The 13733-nt window shown below is 42.3% G+C and overlaps 1 protein-coding gene across 1 annotated transcript in view; it reads left to right on the forward strand.

Moving 5' to 3' along the window:
- Positions 1-6420, forward strand: part of ada (adenosine deaminase) — a 44229-nt gene extending 37809 nt beyond the window's left edge. Inside the window, exons 7-11 of the mRNA XM_064299470.1 lie at positions 1960-2031; positions 3155-3256; positions 4393-4460; positions 5226-5355; positions 5916-6420. Coding sequence (XP_064155540.1) covers positions 1960-2031; positions 3155-3256; positions 4393-4460; positions 5226-5355; positions 5916-6020 — 477 coding nt within the window. The 3' untranslated portion in view covers positions 6021-6420. The remainder of the gene's footprint in view (positions 1-1959; positions 2032-3154; positions 3257-4392; positions 4461-5225; positions 5356-5915) is intronic.
- The last annotated feature ends 7313 nt before the right edge of the window (positions 6421-13733 follow it).

The raw sequence follows: 13733 nt of genomic DNA on the forward strand, positions 1-13733 counted from the left end.
TGTTTTACAACAATAATTTATTTTGGATTACCTAACCAGAAGACTCGGCATTTGGATGCCTTGGAAGAAAAAAAGTTGTCTGAGTGAATATTTTGGAGGAGGACAGTGAAGGACTTGATAGCATTTTATACTAATGAGCATTTACTGTAAATACATTCTCATTTTTTTTAGTATTCAATAGGCTTACAAAAAAGGAACAGGCCTGATTTAGAATAAATACCATGTGAAATTGTGGGATTGTTTGACATGTTGACGGGGGTGGAGTATTTCACTAAAATTCAATCAATGGACTTCAATCAATGAATTAGTAAACTCTACAATTTTTCCTACAATCTTTTCGACCTGCTGCTGCCAGAAGTGGCAAGGGGAGAGCAAGGAGAGGAGGTAGAGAGGGAGGGAAGGGGGAGGGAGACTGTTTTCTTCCACAAGCATATACTACTCAATATATCATATTTGAACACATATAAAGACCCATAATAACATTTGAAACCTGCCTAGACGTAGCTTTGATGAAACAATGCTGAATACTCATTTTGGGGGTTAATTTCATCAAATTTGAACCAGGATTTATCCAGCACTGCGACTGTGGCACCATTATGTTTCTATGCCCACCTGAATCCACTCAAAAAATAATATTTTAGGTGAGAAAAAAACCCATATACTGACGTATTCCATACGTGGGAACACACAGTTAATGTGTAGCGTCGCTTCTTTGTTCTCTGAGTTCTCCTTTTCGAGTATTACACTACATTGGTGTGGAACCTTCAAGAGAGACTCAAAATCTCTCTCAGTAGAAAACATCTAGGAACACTGACAAGTACACAAACTTACCAAGAATGAGCTGTATTTTTTGCATCTGATTAGAACATCTGTTTTCAGTTGTTGTCAATAAAGATGTGAGCGTTTAAGTTACAAACCAAACAAATTCTGAACATTCAGCATGGCCCCTGCATAGCTGGCAGATCCACAAGTTGGCTATTGCTGCATTCGGACGGAGGATCATAGTGTTCCAAAACAAGGCAAGGCAGCCAAAAGTCTGTACAATTTCACATGAGAGGTCTGCGAAAACAAAGTCGATGAATCAAAAACACGAAAACTGATCTAAAAAACAGACATATAATCTAAAAAAACAAACACAGTTCCAAAACAATCTCCATCACAAACCCAAATAAACTCCTGCCTCATACTAGGCTTATTGGGCAGGCAGTGACAATCAGGCAATAAGTAATTACGCACAACCTCACTGCAACGGCAAAGAGGCAGGGTAACAGGTAGATTCAGCCAATAGCCTGTTCCATTTCACAACTGATAGATTCAGCCAATTATGCTCTCAATTTTACATGGCAGGTAGAATTGACTCCTCCACGACTCCTCCCAAACGATCACATGACAAGGTCTAAGCATAGTTTTATGGAAAGTAAAATTAGAAAAAGTACAGAAATATATACTAAAATTTGTGTACAAACACTTTGCATGAGAACCAAAAAAAGTAACAATAATAACGCATGTACACATACTCACACACACATGTGCATGCATGCACACATACTCACATACACACATATGCACGCATGCAGACGTACTCATATACACACATATGCATGCATGCACACATACACACATACATCATGCAGACGTACTCCCATACACATACTATAAATGAGCTGCTTTAACCCTTTAAAGCCCCCTTTTTAATGTCTGAACCGCTGCTTTGTGAACAACACATAACCTCACTTTATAAGGACTGAGGAAGGAGCTCCTGTCCACAAAACCACAAACGCAAACACACACACACACACACACACACACGCACACCCACACATACTCACACACACAGGCTTGCGGTACTAGGCGGCAGTTTGTAATGCCGGAATCCAGTCATCTCGTTTCACAGATGTTGTTATTGCACCGACAGCCTGTTGTCCGATTGGCTGGCTTGATGGGTGATGTCGTTGACAGGAAGCCGTCAGAAGTGGAATCCACAGAACTGTGCACGCTGGAGAGGTGGGACAGCCCTGTGTGGTGAGAGAGGTGAGCTGCTCCTTCTGACAGGATTTCCTTTACCCGAGTAACAACGGACCAATCAGCTAATCAGTCTTAATGAGAGCTGGATAGCTTCCTGCTTCTCACACTGTAGCACGGCAACAGTACTCACACTGATATTGAGGAGTTCAAACGCACTTTATTGCTGCTCAGAACAGACAGAAAAAAGTGTCAATACAAATAATTTGCCAATAGGCTTTTCATACCACATCACAAGGAGAGCCCTTGAACAAGCTAAGCAGGTGTGGAATCCTTGAGTAAGCATAGTTTTTCTCATTTAGTTTTAGAGTCATTACTGTAAATGTTATTATTTTGCCTTGGATAAAATTTAGTGGAGTTAGCACAACAAAAGTAGCTATAATCTCGGGAACACAACCATGTTTAAATAAAACTGGCTTCAAGTGTGGGGTTGAACATGTCCAATTCGCACCCGCATTTGGAGTTTCCACTTGGCAATTTGTAGCCTCGTTCATGCACGATTGTCACTGCTGTTGGGAGAGTGTAGGCATCCGCAGTTCTCCTCCAAAACACATGATGTCACCAGCCTGCTTTTTTTCCACACTGGAGCCCACAGCCAAGGAGGAAGGTGTCTTATATGTGACTTCGGCATGTGACCGATGGACCAGTGGGAGTTGCTAGAGAGCAATGAAACGCGGACCCCTAACTGTCTGTACCCCTGGGCAATGCCACTGCCAGCTGCAAATCTCCCTCTGGAGCTACTGGCCACAGTCAGCACTGGCACAGACCGGATTTGATCCTAGATTACTGGACTCAACCAGGCACTACACTACAGTGTGGTGCCCTAACCGAATGAGCCAACCAGCAGCCCCAGGGAACACAACCACTTTATAAAGAAAGACTTGGGCTCATGACAATATATAATGACTCATTCAAAGTGCATCCTTGTGAAAATAATCTATTCCACAGTGAATAATGCAGTCTCCTTGTAATAGTTCTGCGTTTTACGGTTTAGCTGCTACTGTGGCTCATGATTATAACATGAAGAATGTCTCTCATACATGCAAGTCAACAAAAACTGACTGCCCAGTGAGCTGGATTCGTTTGTCGTATCTCTGAAAAGACATGTGACTCATCTGTGGCTTGTGTCCAGGCAGTGGAGGTTCTAAAGGCGGAAAGGATCGGACACGGCTATCACACCATAGAGGATGACGCACTCTACAAACAGCTGCTTGAAGACAACATGCATTTTGAAGCAAGTATTTACGAAACGCTCTATGGTTTTTCTTTGCTTCTGTTCACACAAAATGTGGCTAGTTGCAGACCTGGGTCAAATACGTGTTCGTTTTGGATTCAAATACTTTTCTGTGCTCTGTTGATCTTGCCTGGTGTAATTGAGCCAGCCAATATGACCAGAAGGCGGGGTTTGCACTTTTTGAGAGTATTCCATTGGTTCCAATACACCAGAAAAGATCAGTAAAGCGTAGAAAAGTATTTGAATCCAAAACAAATGCGTATTTGACCCTGGTCTGGCTAGTTTATATGCATTTCTTTTCATTAATATTTTAGAAAAGCGAGAAACTGAGTTGTGAAATCTCCAGTGCACAGGGGGTTTGTGGGTAACCCCCTGTTAGGAATCTTTTACGGAGGGCTGGAATTTCTCATGGGTCAAAGGTCACCAGTTTGTGACAGAGGCCTGACCTCAGTGACCAGCGGAGGCGCGGTAATGCCCTTCACCCCAGCAGCCGTAGAGCCAGGCATGTTTATACGCTGTGTCATTACTATAACGGCTCCTGCGCTAAAACTGAGACACCCGCTGTTCTGTAGATGCCGTCAGCACAGGCCTCATCAAGTTACAGTGAAGAAACTGCACTGGATCCTGGATTGTTAATGTGGCGTGTGCACCATATTGATTACAAGGGGGGGAGATAGTCTGGTGCACAGCTCCCTCTGGTGGCCAGACCTATGTAATGCTCTCTGTTCTAATAAATAAATAAATACATAAATGAAACATTGTCAGTTAGTTGCAGGAGCCCTGGACATAGCAGCCAGACTATCAGCAGTAGGTCTTGTCTCTCACGTTAAAATGAAAACATCTTAACTAACAGATTCAAACCAGCAACCTCCTTGTTTAGCTCATTTATGCCAACCACTATGTTGGGATAATGATTCGGTTTTATGCTTTCTGCCTTAGGTATAATTTAATTCATTTAATCACTGCCTTCACTCAGTCAGTCATGCATTCCTTAGGGACAATTTATAGTTTATAACAGATGTTTGTTTCATACACAATAATTCACTAGGGTTTGTCACAGGCTAATTTTCACCTGGGTAGGCCTCGAAGAGATAGGTGGCGTATTATGTGCATTTACAGTGTGTTTGCGATTTCAGATTTGTCCAATTTCTAGCAAACTGACAGGAGCATGCGACCCAGATTTCACTAAACATCCTCTCATCAGGTGTGTGTTCAACTTCGACAGCACTCAGCTACCATTAATTACAGTACTTAACCGCAACCATATGTACGCACACACATTGTCACACGTGCGCACACACATGCACCCACACGCACGCACGCACACACACACACACATACACACTCCCAGCCCAGCTCATAAACTCCATTTCACTGTCCTTGAAGATGTTCAGTCAGACCCTACCTGTTAACATTAGCACTTCGACCTCAAAGCAGGGAAAACACATCCCTTATGGTCCTTTTAAAATGTATATTATCGTTCCTGTCATCAGGACTGTCTTTGTGCTTCTTGATTGCTTTATGACCTGTAATCACCCGAGGTTCTGCACTTCCATACTCAGTGAATAAACTGACATTTCAACCATTCCGTGTTTTACATTGCATTATGTAACATTAAAACTGTCACTTAGCAGATGCTCTTATCCAAAGTGACTTACAGAAGTGGAGAACATCAGCGTATCTCTCAGGAGCACCACAGTGTGGTTTCACCAGGCAGGCACAAACGGCCATTAAAAATCAGGATAACCTAACAAACAACATTTTGTTTGGTTTTTAACTTTAACAATGTTTTTGTCAATTCATACATTTTATGTTTGAGTTACGTAGGTCACTCTTAAAGAAGAGATTTTAAAGTTTGGTCAGAATAACTTGGTTAAATAACGGATAAATAAAAATAATATTAATAAAATAAAAGTAGGGCTATTATTATAATTATGTCTGAAGTAAAGTAAGTGTTGTGCTCTTCTAGGTTTAGAGAGGATAAGGCCAACTATTCCCTGAACACAGATGACCCTATGATATTTAACTCAACACTGCATACGGACTACTGGACAGCAAAGAAGTACATGGGCTTCACTGAAGAGGAGTTCAAAAGACTGGTAAAAAAAAAAAGAATTTCCCACAATGCGCCTTTCCCATCTCCTATCATGCTATAACTCGTGTGTTGAACACCATCTGAAATGTGAGCATCAGTGCAGCATAGGGTTACAGGAAATTACCTCATGGCTACCCAGCCAGGAAATGCGGCGGCCACTCGCTGCCCCATAGCGGCCCACCGTCGGGCCTCCAGCTCGTTGCAAACCTGTTCTTCAGTTGTCAGCCTGTGATAGAATGCATAGAATACCTTAGCTGGGGAGCAGCCTTGCCGCTCGTGGACCGATATAGTGCTGATTTGTTAAAACGTGGGCGGATCAACAGCTGGGGCTGGGGGTGGGCCGATTGGCACCCATTTGCATTTGCTCGAAAGATGAATCTATTTCCAATTGTAGCTTTGCTGTTCTACTCATGAGCAAGCTAGTCAACCAGAACTGCTTCAGTATTGCACATTTTTATGCCTAATTTAGTATATTTCCTTGGTGAGTCTGTATAGTGTAACAGTGTAATTCTGAAATTATATTATCTTGCATTGATAAGGGACTGTTGCTTTGTTTTCTTTTAGAACATAAATTCAGCAAAGTCCAGCTTCTTGCCTGAGAAGGAGAAAAAGGACCTTCTTAACATTTTGTACGAGGCCTACGAGATGTTAGAGAATACCAAATTCTGAAGGAGATGCTGAAAACAACACAGATACCCCACACTTTTAATGAATATGCAACAAACCCCCGTTTGTGGAAAACTACATTTCCCAGAATCCCACTGTGCCCTCCGCACCCTCCTCCCAGACAGAACCTTACTGGCTGACTGCCTGAGAGACACAAGAAGTTTTCTTCATACATAATGATGTGAAGGAAAAATTTACAACCAACCAAATCTGTCAGCATACACATACATCATACATGGTTGGTCAGTGCCAACCACTGCCAACATTCCTGCAAATACAAATACAAATCTCTGGTTAAATTCTGCTTGACTTGTACACAGAAGCATCTGAATGGACTATACAGAATTCCATTTAATCTGGCCTAACTGATTTTAATTTTTTTTAAAGAATTGTATAAGCCAATGAGAGTTAGTTGTAAACCATTGAATCAGTCATTGATTAGTCTGGACTGCAAACCATTAACTAATCCAAAGTTGAAACACAGTTATTACAATGGTCATCTGTTGTTGTGGATATGCATATTGTGGCAGGCTCATGGGTGTGGGGTTTCCACGTCACCAATTCGATAACTAAACAATCACACAAAACACAACTGGAGTGAAATTGGGGGATTTATTTAGGGAAAAGTTACACAAGGAGGGGAAGGGGAAATTCAGCAACCAATCCAAAGTCCGCAATCCGTTCTCGTTGTCCTTTTCCGTAATCCAGGGATATCCAAAAAAACCAGGTCCTCAGCCGAAACAGTTCGGTACACAGCGGGGTTTGTCAAACAGTCCGGGTCACAACAGGTAATCACACAGATATTTTTAGCTCTTACTCACTCTCCACAACACGCGTTTCCCTCACGGTACTTTGCACCGTTTGTTCCCCTTTTATCCCTCTGCACTTAATGACTTAATTAAGTCCAGGATTGCCTCGTTGGGGCAGGAAGTCCATATAAGGCTCGGGGGTGGAGCCAGCTGGCTGCAACGTATCTGCCCTCTATTACCACTCCCCTCACCTCTCTCTGCCGTCTGCCACACACCCCCCCCCTCAGCTCCGACCGGGAGGGAGGGGCGGTCCAGCTCCCTAGAGCATCCTTCCTGGAGAGGGCATCGGCATTTCCATGGGCTGCACCTGATCTGTGGATGACAGAGAACGCAAAGGGCTGTAAGGATAGGAACCAGCGGGTGACCCGGGCGTTACTGTCCCTATTACGTGACATCCAAACCAGTGGTGCATGGTCCGTTACGAGGGTGAAGTGCCGTCCCAATAAGTCATATTTCAGCGTTTCCAGGGCCCACTTGATCGCTAGACATTCTTTCTCCACCGTGGAATATCTTTGCTCCCGCGGTAACAGCTTCCGGCTAATGTATACGACAGAGTGTTCCTCACCTTCTTGTAGCTGTGATAGGATGGCCCCCACCCCTGTTTCGGACGCATCGGTCTGCACCACCAGTGGTTTGGAGAAGTTTGGGGTCACCAGCACGGGTCCAGAACACAGTGCTCCCTTTAAGTCCTGGAAGGCCTCCGCCTCCTCGGTCCATATCACCTGGGTGGGCAGATGGCTCCTGGTCAGGTCTGTCAGGGGGCTGGCTCGGGAGGCAAAGTTGGGAACAAATCTTCGGAAGTAGCTCGTCAACCCCACAAACGTGCATACTTGCTTCTTGGTGAGGGGGCGTGGTCAGTCCCGGATCGCCTCCACTTTCTTCACCTGGGGTTTTACACATCCCCTCCCGATCGTGTACCCCAGGTACTCAGCCTCCCGTAGGCCGAGTCAACATTTTTTTGGGTTAGCTGTTAGCCCCGCCCCCCTTAAGGCCTGTAAAACCGCATTCACCTGGTTTAGGTGGATCTCCCACTCGTTCCCATGGATTACAATATCGTCAAGGTAGGCCGCGGCATACTCACGATGGGGACGGAGAACCTGATCCATCAACCTCTGTAAGGTGGGTGGGGCCCCGTGCAATCCAAAGGGCAGCTTCCTGTAGTGGAACAGCCCGTCAGGGGTGGCAAAAGCAGTTTTCTCCCGCGCCTCGGGAGCTAAGGACACCTGCCAATAACCCTTTGTCAGGTCAAGTGTGCTGATAAACCGGGCGGTCCCCAGCCATTCAATTAGTTCATCAATTCGGGGCATCGGGTAGGCATCGAACTTTGAAATTTCATTCAATTTTCTAAAATCATTACAGAAGCGAATGGTGCCGTCTGGTTTCGGCACCAACATTATGGGGCTGCACCACTCACTATTCGACTCTTCGATGATTCCTGCTTCCAACATCATTTTTACCTTGTCTCTTATGGCGTCTCTCCTCGCTTCTGGTATGCGGTAGGGTCTCAATTTCACCTTTTTCCCAGGTTCAGTGATGATGCAGTGCTGTAACAGATCACTGGAGAACACATCCTGGTTCTGGCCGACCAACTCCCTCAGCTCCTGCTTCTGTGCTTGGCTCAGCTGCTCCCCCAGTGGCACCTCCACAGGCTTGGTCTCTGTAGTAGCCTTCCTCGGGGGAATAGAGTAGAGTACCTCACGTGCATTCCATTTTTTCAACAAATTCACATGGTAAATCTGGGTCAGATGCCTACGCCCCGGCTGTCTGACCCTATAATTAACTTCACCCACCTTCTCAAGGACCTCATATGGCCCGTTCCATCGGGCCAAAAACTTACATTCTGTGGTGGGGACCAACACCAACACTTTGTCGTCTGGCTGGAAGTCTCTTCGTTGCGCCCCTCTGTTGTACACCCGCGCTTGGGCCTCCTGTGCCTCCTGCATGTGTTCTCGTACCAGGGGCCACCAGGGGCTGCAACGTATCTGCCCTCTATTACCACTCCCCTCACCTCTCCCTGCCGTCTGCCACAATATATATCCATATATGCATATATGCAAGTATATCCACAGCAATAACAATAAAACATGTCGAGATACAATTCATACAGGGCTCATAATGAATGTCAATGTAGAGTTATGCCACCATTTTCCAGACATGAAGCAGTGCATCCTTGTGCAAATTAACTGAATCAAGCATGCAGTTGCATTTTAATTGGCAGCCATCTTTGTTTACCGTTCATCCATACATTCCACACACCTTGTTTGCATAATTTCCAGACCCCTTCTCAATCCAGATGGGGTCCTGCACTCCACCTGATTCTTTTGCTCTTCCTCATTGTTGTAATGTCAGCCCCCCCCCCCTTTCCCTCTTCTTTTCATTTCCTGTGCTCTGATTTGAAACTTTTTTCCTGAAGGCAAATTTCACAGAAATTACTGGAAATTAATGCCTGGAGAATGAGAACTAACCTGACAAAATGTTTTGAGAGATTTTTAGGATTTTTAAAAATACATAAACAAATGGTGGACATATAAACTCATCAAATGAAAAAAATAACAAAATCCAATGATTCAATTAATTTGCCGAATAATTATTAGTTAAATACATAAACGTGGAAATCGGAATCAATAGACAACATATTAAATATAATAACAAATCCATTTCATTATATTACACATATGCTCATGACGTTTACATAGTGTACTCAGTTCTAGTTATAAAGTATGTTGAATCCTTTCTTTATATTACCATTGCTCTGCTTTTCATAGTGCATGTTCTTATAAAGTATGTTGTCTTATTTTAAGGCACATATACATGCTTATAGGCCGATTCACTTATTCACCTTAACTTGTTAACAGCTTCTTCCAACGCATTTGTCCTCGATGAATAAGACTTAACAGAACAATGCTGAGCTTCTCCAGTGCAGATAAAGTCCTCCTAGTCAAACTTTATTTAGTACCGTGACATTTACAGCCAGCGTTACATTGTGCTTCACAGTGGACATTTTCCAGAAAGCCTTTAAAAAGGAAAAAAAAAAGACAAAAAGAAAATGGTATCCTGGTAATCTAGGTTATGAAAAATTGTTTTTTTAAGAATGACTGGGAGGACTCAGGCTCTGTGCCAGCAGACTGAGTTATATTTTTTAATAAGCAAGCTTTTGAAAGCTGTTAAAACTGGGCTCATTTTGGCAGGGGGGGGTGGGAAAGTCTGGAAGGTTCAGTAGTAACAGGTCCATGATGTAGTGAATTGATTTCGAGATCCAGACCCCACCTCAAGCTCGGCCCTTAGTACCCAGAGTGGTGCTTTTTACTGTGTATAAATCCAGCTCTCTGCTTCCATAACTTTAGGCTAAAATGAGCTGCTTTAACTTTTTAAAGCCCTGCCTCCTTTTTAATGGCTGGACCGCTGCTTTGTGAACAACACATAACCTCACTTTATAAGGACTGAGGAAGGAGCTCCTGTCCACAAAACCGTACATGCACACACGCGCACACACACACGCACACGCACACACACACACACGCACACACAGACACATTTATGACAGTGGGGTTCCCATCATTGTCCCCATGGCTCCCACAAGGTCAGCTGGACTCTTTGTCTCTCAGCACATAATGAATTAAAACAACCGATTACTCAGCAAAATCTCATCTGCTTTCTTCATATAAACAAACACCAACAGACTCTGCTGATCTCAAGGACCAGAGCTGGTGGCCCCTGCCTTATGCCATATTACACTAGAGCTACAGACAAATTGTCCTAATCTAATTAAGCAATGAATTCGTCATTTTCTCAGTTTTGTTTAGATTTGCAGTTAGACACGTGGGAATTATCACTGACTTCAGCAACCACATGTCAAATCTGAGGCTCGTTCCAGTCCTGGGGGGCTGTGGCAGCCAGTTTACACCTTGGAAGCAGGTGTGTGTAATCAACACAGATTAATCACTTCAGTGCTGAAAGGCACCACAAAAAAAAAAAAAAAACAGAACAGGGTTGGGGTTACTTCTTTTTAATTAAGAGTGGTTGATTTTAGTGAAAGCATGGAATGAACAACAAATGAATGAGAAATTTTGAAATAAGAATGTATTAAATTCTTGAATCATGAAGGAGCTATCTGATAATATTTGATTTTATGAATATGATCAATGTTAAGATTTGAATTATCCTCCATTGTCATTACTGGACTTCAGCCTACTCGTGGTCTTATTTGGGTTGTATTGATAGAATACAGTGAATGTCCTAAAATCATGTTTGCAGCCAGTGAGGAAACAGCATCATGGGTCAAGATCTATGAATCCCAAGGGACTGCCATTGTTTTTTTAAACTTTTGTCAAACTTAAATGACATATCAGGAAAACTTGTACTACACCAAAACTGTTATCATCCTTGTTGTTGTACTACCTTAAGTGCACATTAGGTGGCAAACTTGTCACTTGACATGTCACAACTTGACATGTGACAAAACGTACCTGGGCTTATAACATGCATATGCCAATTTATGTCTTACAGAATTCTTTTAAATAGATTCCATATACAAAATACCTTTTATATTCAGATGTTTTGATTTTCATTGTGTTGCTTTTGACTAATTTGGAAATTGTGTCTTTTTAAATAAAGTTTAAAAATTTTTTAATGATGTGATGTCTGGGAAACAGTTTGGAGTGCCTCCAAACTGAAAATCACTGAACAATGAGAGTACTGTACTTCGATTAATTCTTTTAATATAAAACCTTTTTGCTTCTCAAAAAACGTTGTCTTTTTCTTTCTAGTCACATTAACACAGGCCATAGATTTATATATAAAATTAAGAGAATGATCATTTAAAATATATCTTAGTAATATTACACAACATTATATTATCAAATCAAGCCAGGGGCAAAGACAAAAGTGAGGCCCTTTTTCACTTTGCTTAACACAGTCATGGCTAGTGAAATCAAGGCAAGAAATAGTTTGTAACTATAATGTTATTTATTTCAATCCCAAACACTCCTCTATTCTCTGTGGGGGGGAGTCCAAAGTCCACAAGTGTTTGTGTGTGTGTGTGTGTGTGGGGGGGGGGGGGTGGTTGGGGGGGGATATACTAACGTTAAACACTCACTGTCAACTCGTTACCCAGGTAGTTAATGTTAAACTCGGTCAAAATGCCAAAACCGAAAAAAACTGGATGTTCTTTAATGTTGTCATTTGCTCATTCTTTTAAAGACGGTAGGTTTAAAGAGTGTCAAAATGACAGAGAATGGATTTCAAAGGCAATAGTTAAAAATTTTTAGGCAATTATTAGTTAGCAAGTAAGCCAGTCTAACAAGTAATTGGGATGGCAGGCATGCCATCCCGCCAAATTATGGCTTGGTGGGGTGGCATTCCCCATACCTATACTGATAACTACTTTTAACAAACACAGGGCCAAGTTAATTGAAACAATTTAAGAAACATTGGGTAGCATTGCTTTGGAATACAGCTCGTTAAATTTGTGTGAGGTAAGATAGCCAATATTGCTTCATATACAGTAATCTGGCAAAGTTTTGATATCAATACTTTTAATGGCATGCCTAGATTTTGCAGATTGAATGAATGACTTATGGACAGTCCTTTATGTGTGAGTAACTTGTCATTTTTTTGTACGCTGAAAACGTGTTTTTCATCAGATAAGAGAGTCACCTGAGTCCGAGGTGGGATTTGAACCCGTGCCTCTCGCGCGTGTGAAGATCTTATAGACAATCGCATTGCCAGTGAGCTACTAGCAACCTAGCAGTGGGGGCTGCGATTTATTTATTTATTTTTCTAAATGTGTGTACTTCTCTATATGTCAAATTTGCATGTGTATACAATGTTTTTTATTGGCTGATGTAGTGAAATGTAGTATTCTTTGTGGGCCTGGAGCATTCGTGATGATGTAATCATCAGGAAATAGAAGAAGGAAAAAATGCAGAATTCCCTCTAAGTTTGGAGTTTTAATGTGTGGACATGTGAAGCTGTTTGTGAGTTGTCTGTTGACATGAGGTCAGAAAGCACAGAAGAGTCTGCGATCATTGTGGTTATTTCTGTCGGAAACCCTGTAAAACTGCCAAACTCTGAATGGATCATGCCGACCCACCAAGCCGTAACTTGGCAGGATGGCATACCTGCCGCCCCAATACACATGCCAGCTTGAATATTAAAGGAACATTTTGTACTTTTGTGTAACGCCAGTAATGTTGTGAAGCTTACTCTATTGTTTTAGCATAGCTTGTATACTAGCAACATCAGCTGACCCTGCTGACCCTTACAGTTCCTCCCAGTTGTCCAGCTCCCGATTTACTCCCATTTATTTTTTATTTTTGAGACCTTGCCGAAATTAATAAAGCAATAAATTATGGAGGATAATAGATCACTAAAAGAGCGTACTAATGTCAAAAGTTCTGTTTTTTTTCTAAGCCAAAATGTTTTCTGGTTTCGGTGTGCTATAAATGGAGGAACTATTTTCAGATTGGCTACTGCATGGAAATAGAGCAAGCCGTAGTTAGATTTTTTTTAAATGCACGTGCCCATGTGCATAATGTGTTTTTGTACAGGGCACTAAAACATTGAAAATACATCTGATATTTTTTTCAAAAAACAGAGAACCTTTGACACTTGTATGATCCTTTTTCAATCTATTATCATCCTTTGTTAGTTAGCGCTTCATAACTATTCATTTTGGCAAGGTCCTGAAAATGAATGAGAGTGATTTGGGAGCCGGACAACTGGGCAAAACAGCAATGCTGTGAATGGTCAGTAGGGACAGCTGATGTTGCGAGTGTTCATGTAAATGGACTGCATTCATATGGTAAATGGACTGCATTCATATAGCGCTTTTATCCAAAGCGCTTTACAATTGATGCCTCTCATTCGCCAGAGCAGTTTAGGGGTTAGGTGTCTTGCTCAGGGACAC

This window comes from Anguilla rostrata, chromosome 11, assembly GCF_018555375.3.
Source record: "Anguilla rostrata isolate EN2019 chromosome 11, ASM1855537v3, whole genome shotgun sequence".
Classification (NCBI taxonomy): domain Eukaryota; kingdom Metazoa; phylum Chordata; class Actinopteri; order Anguilliformes; family Anguillidae; genus Anguilla; species Anguilla rostrata.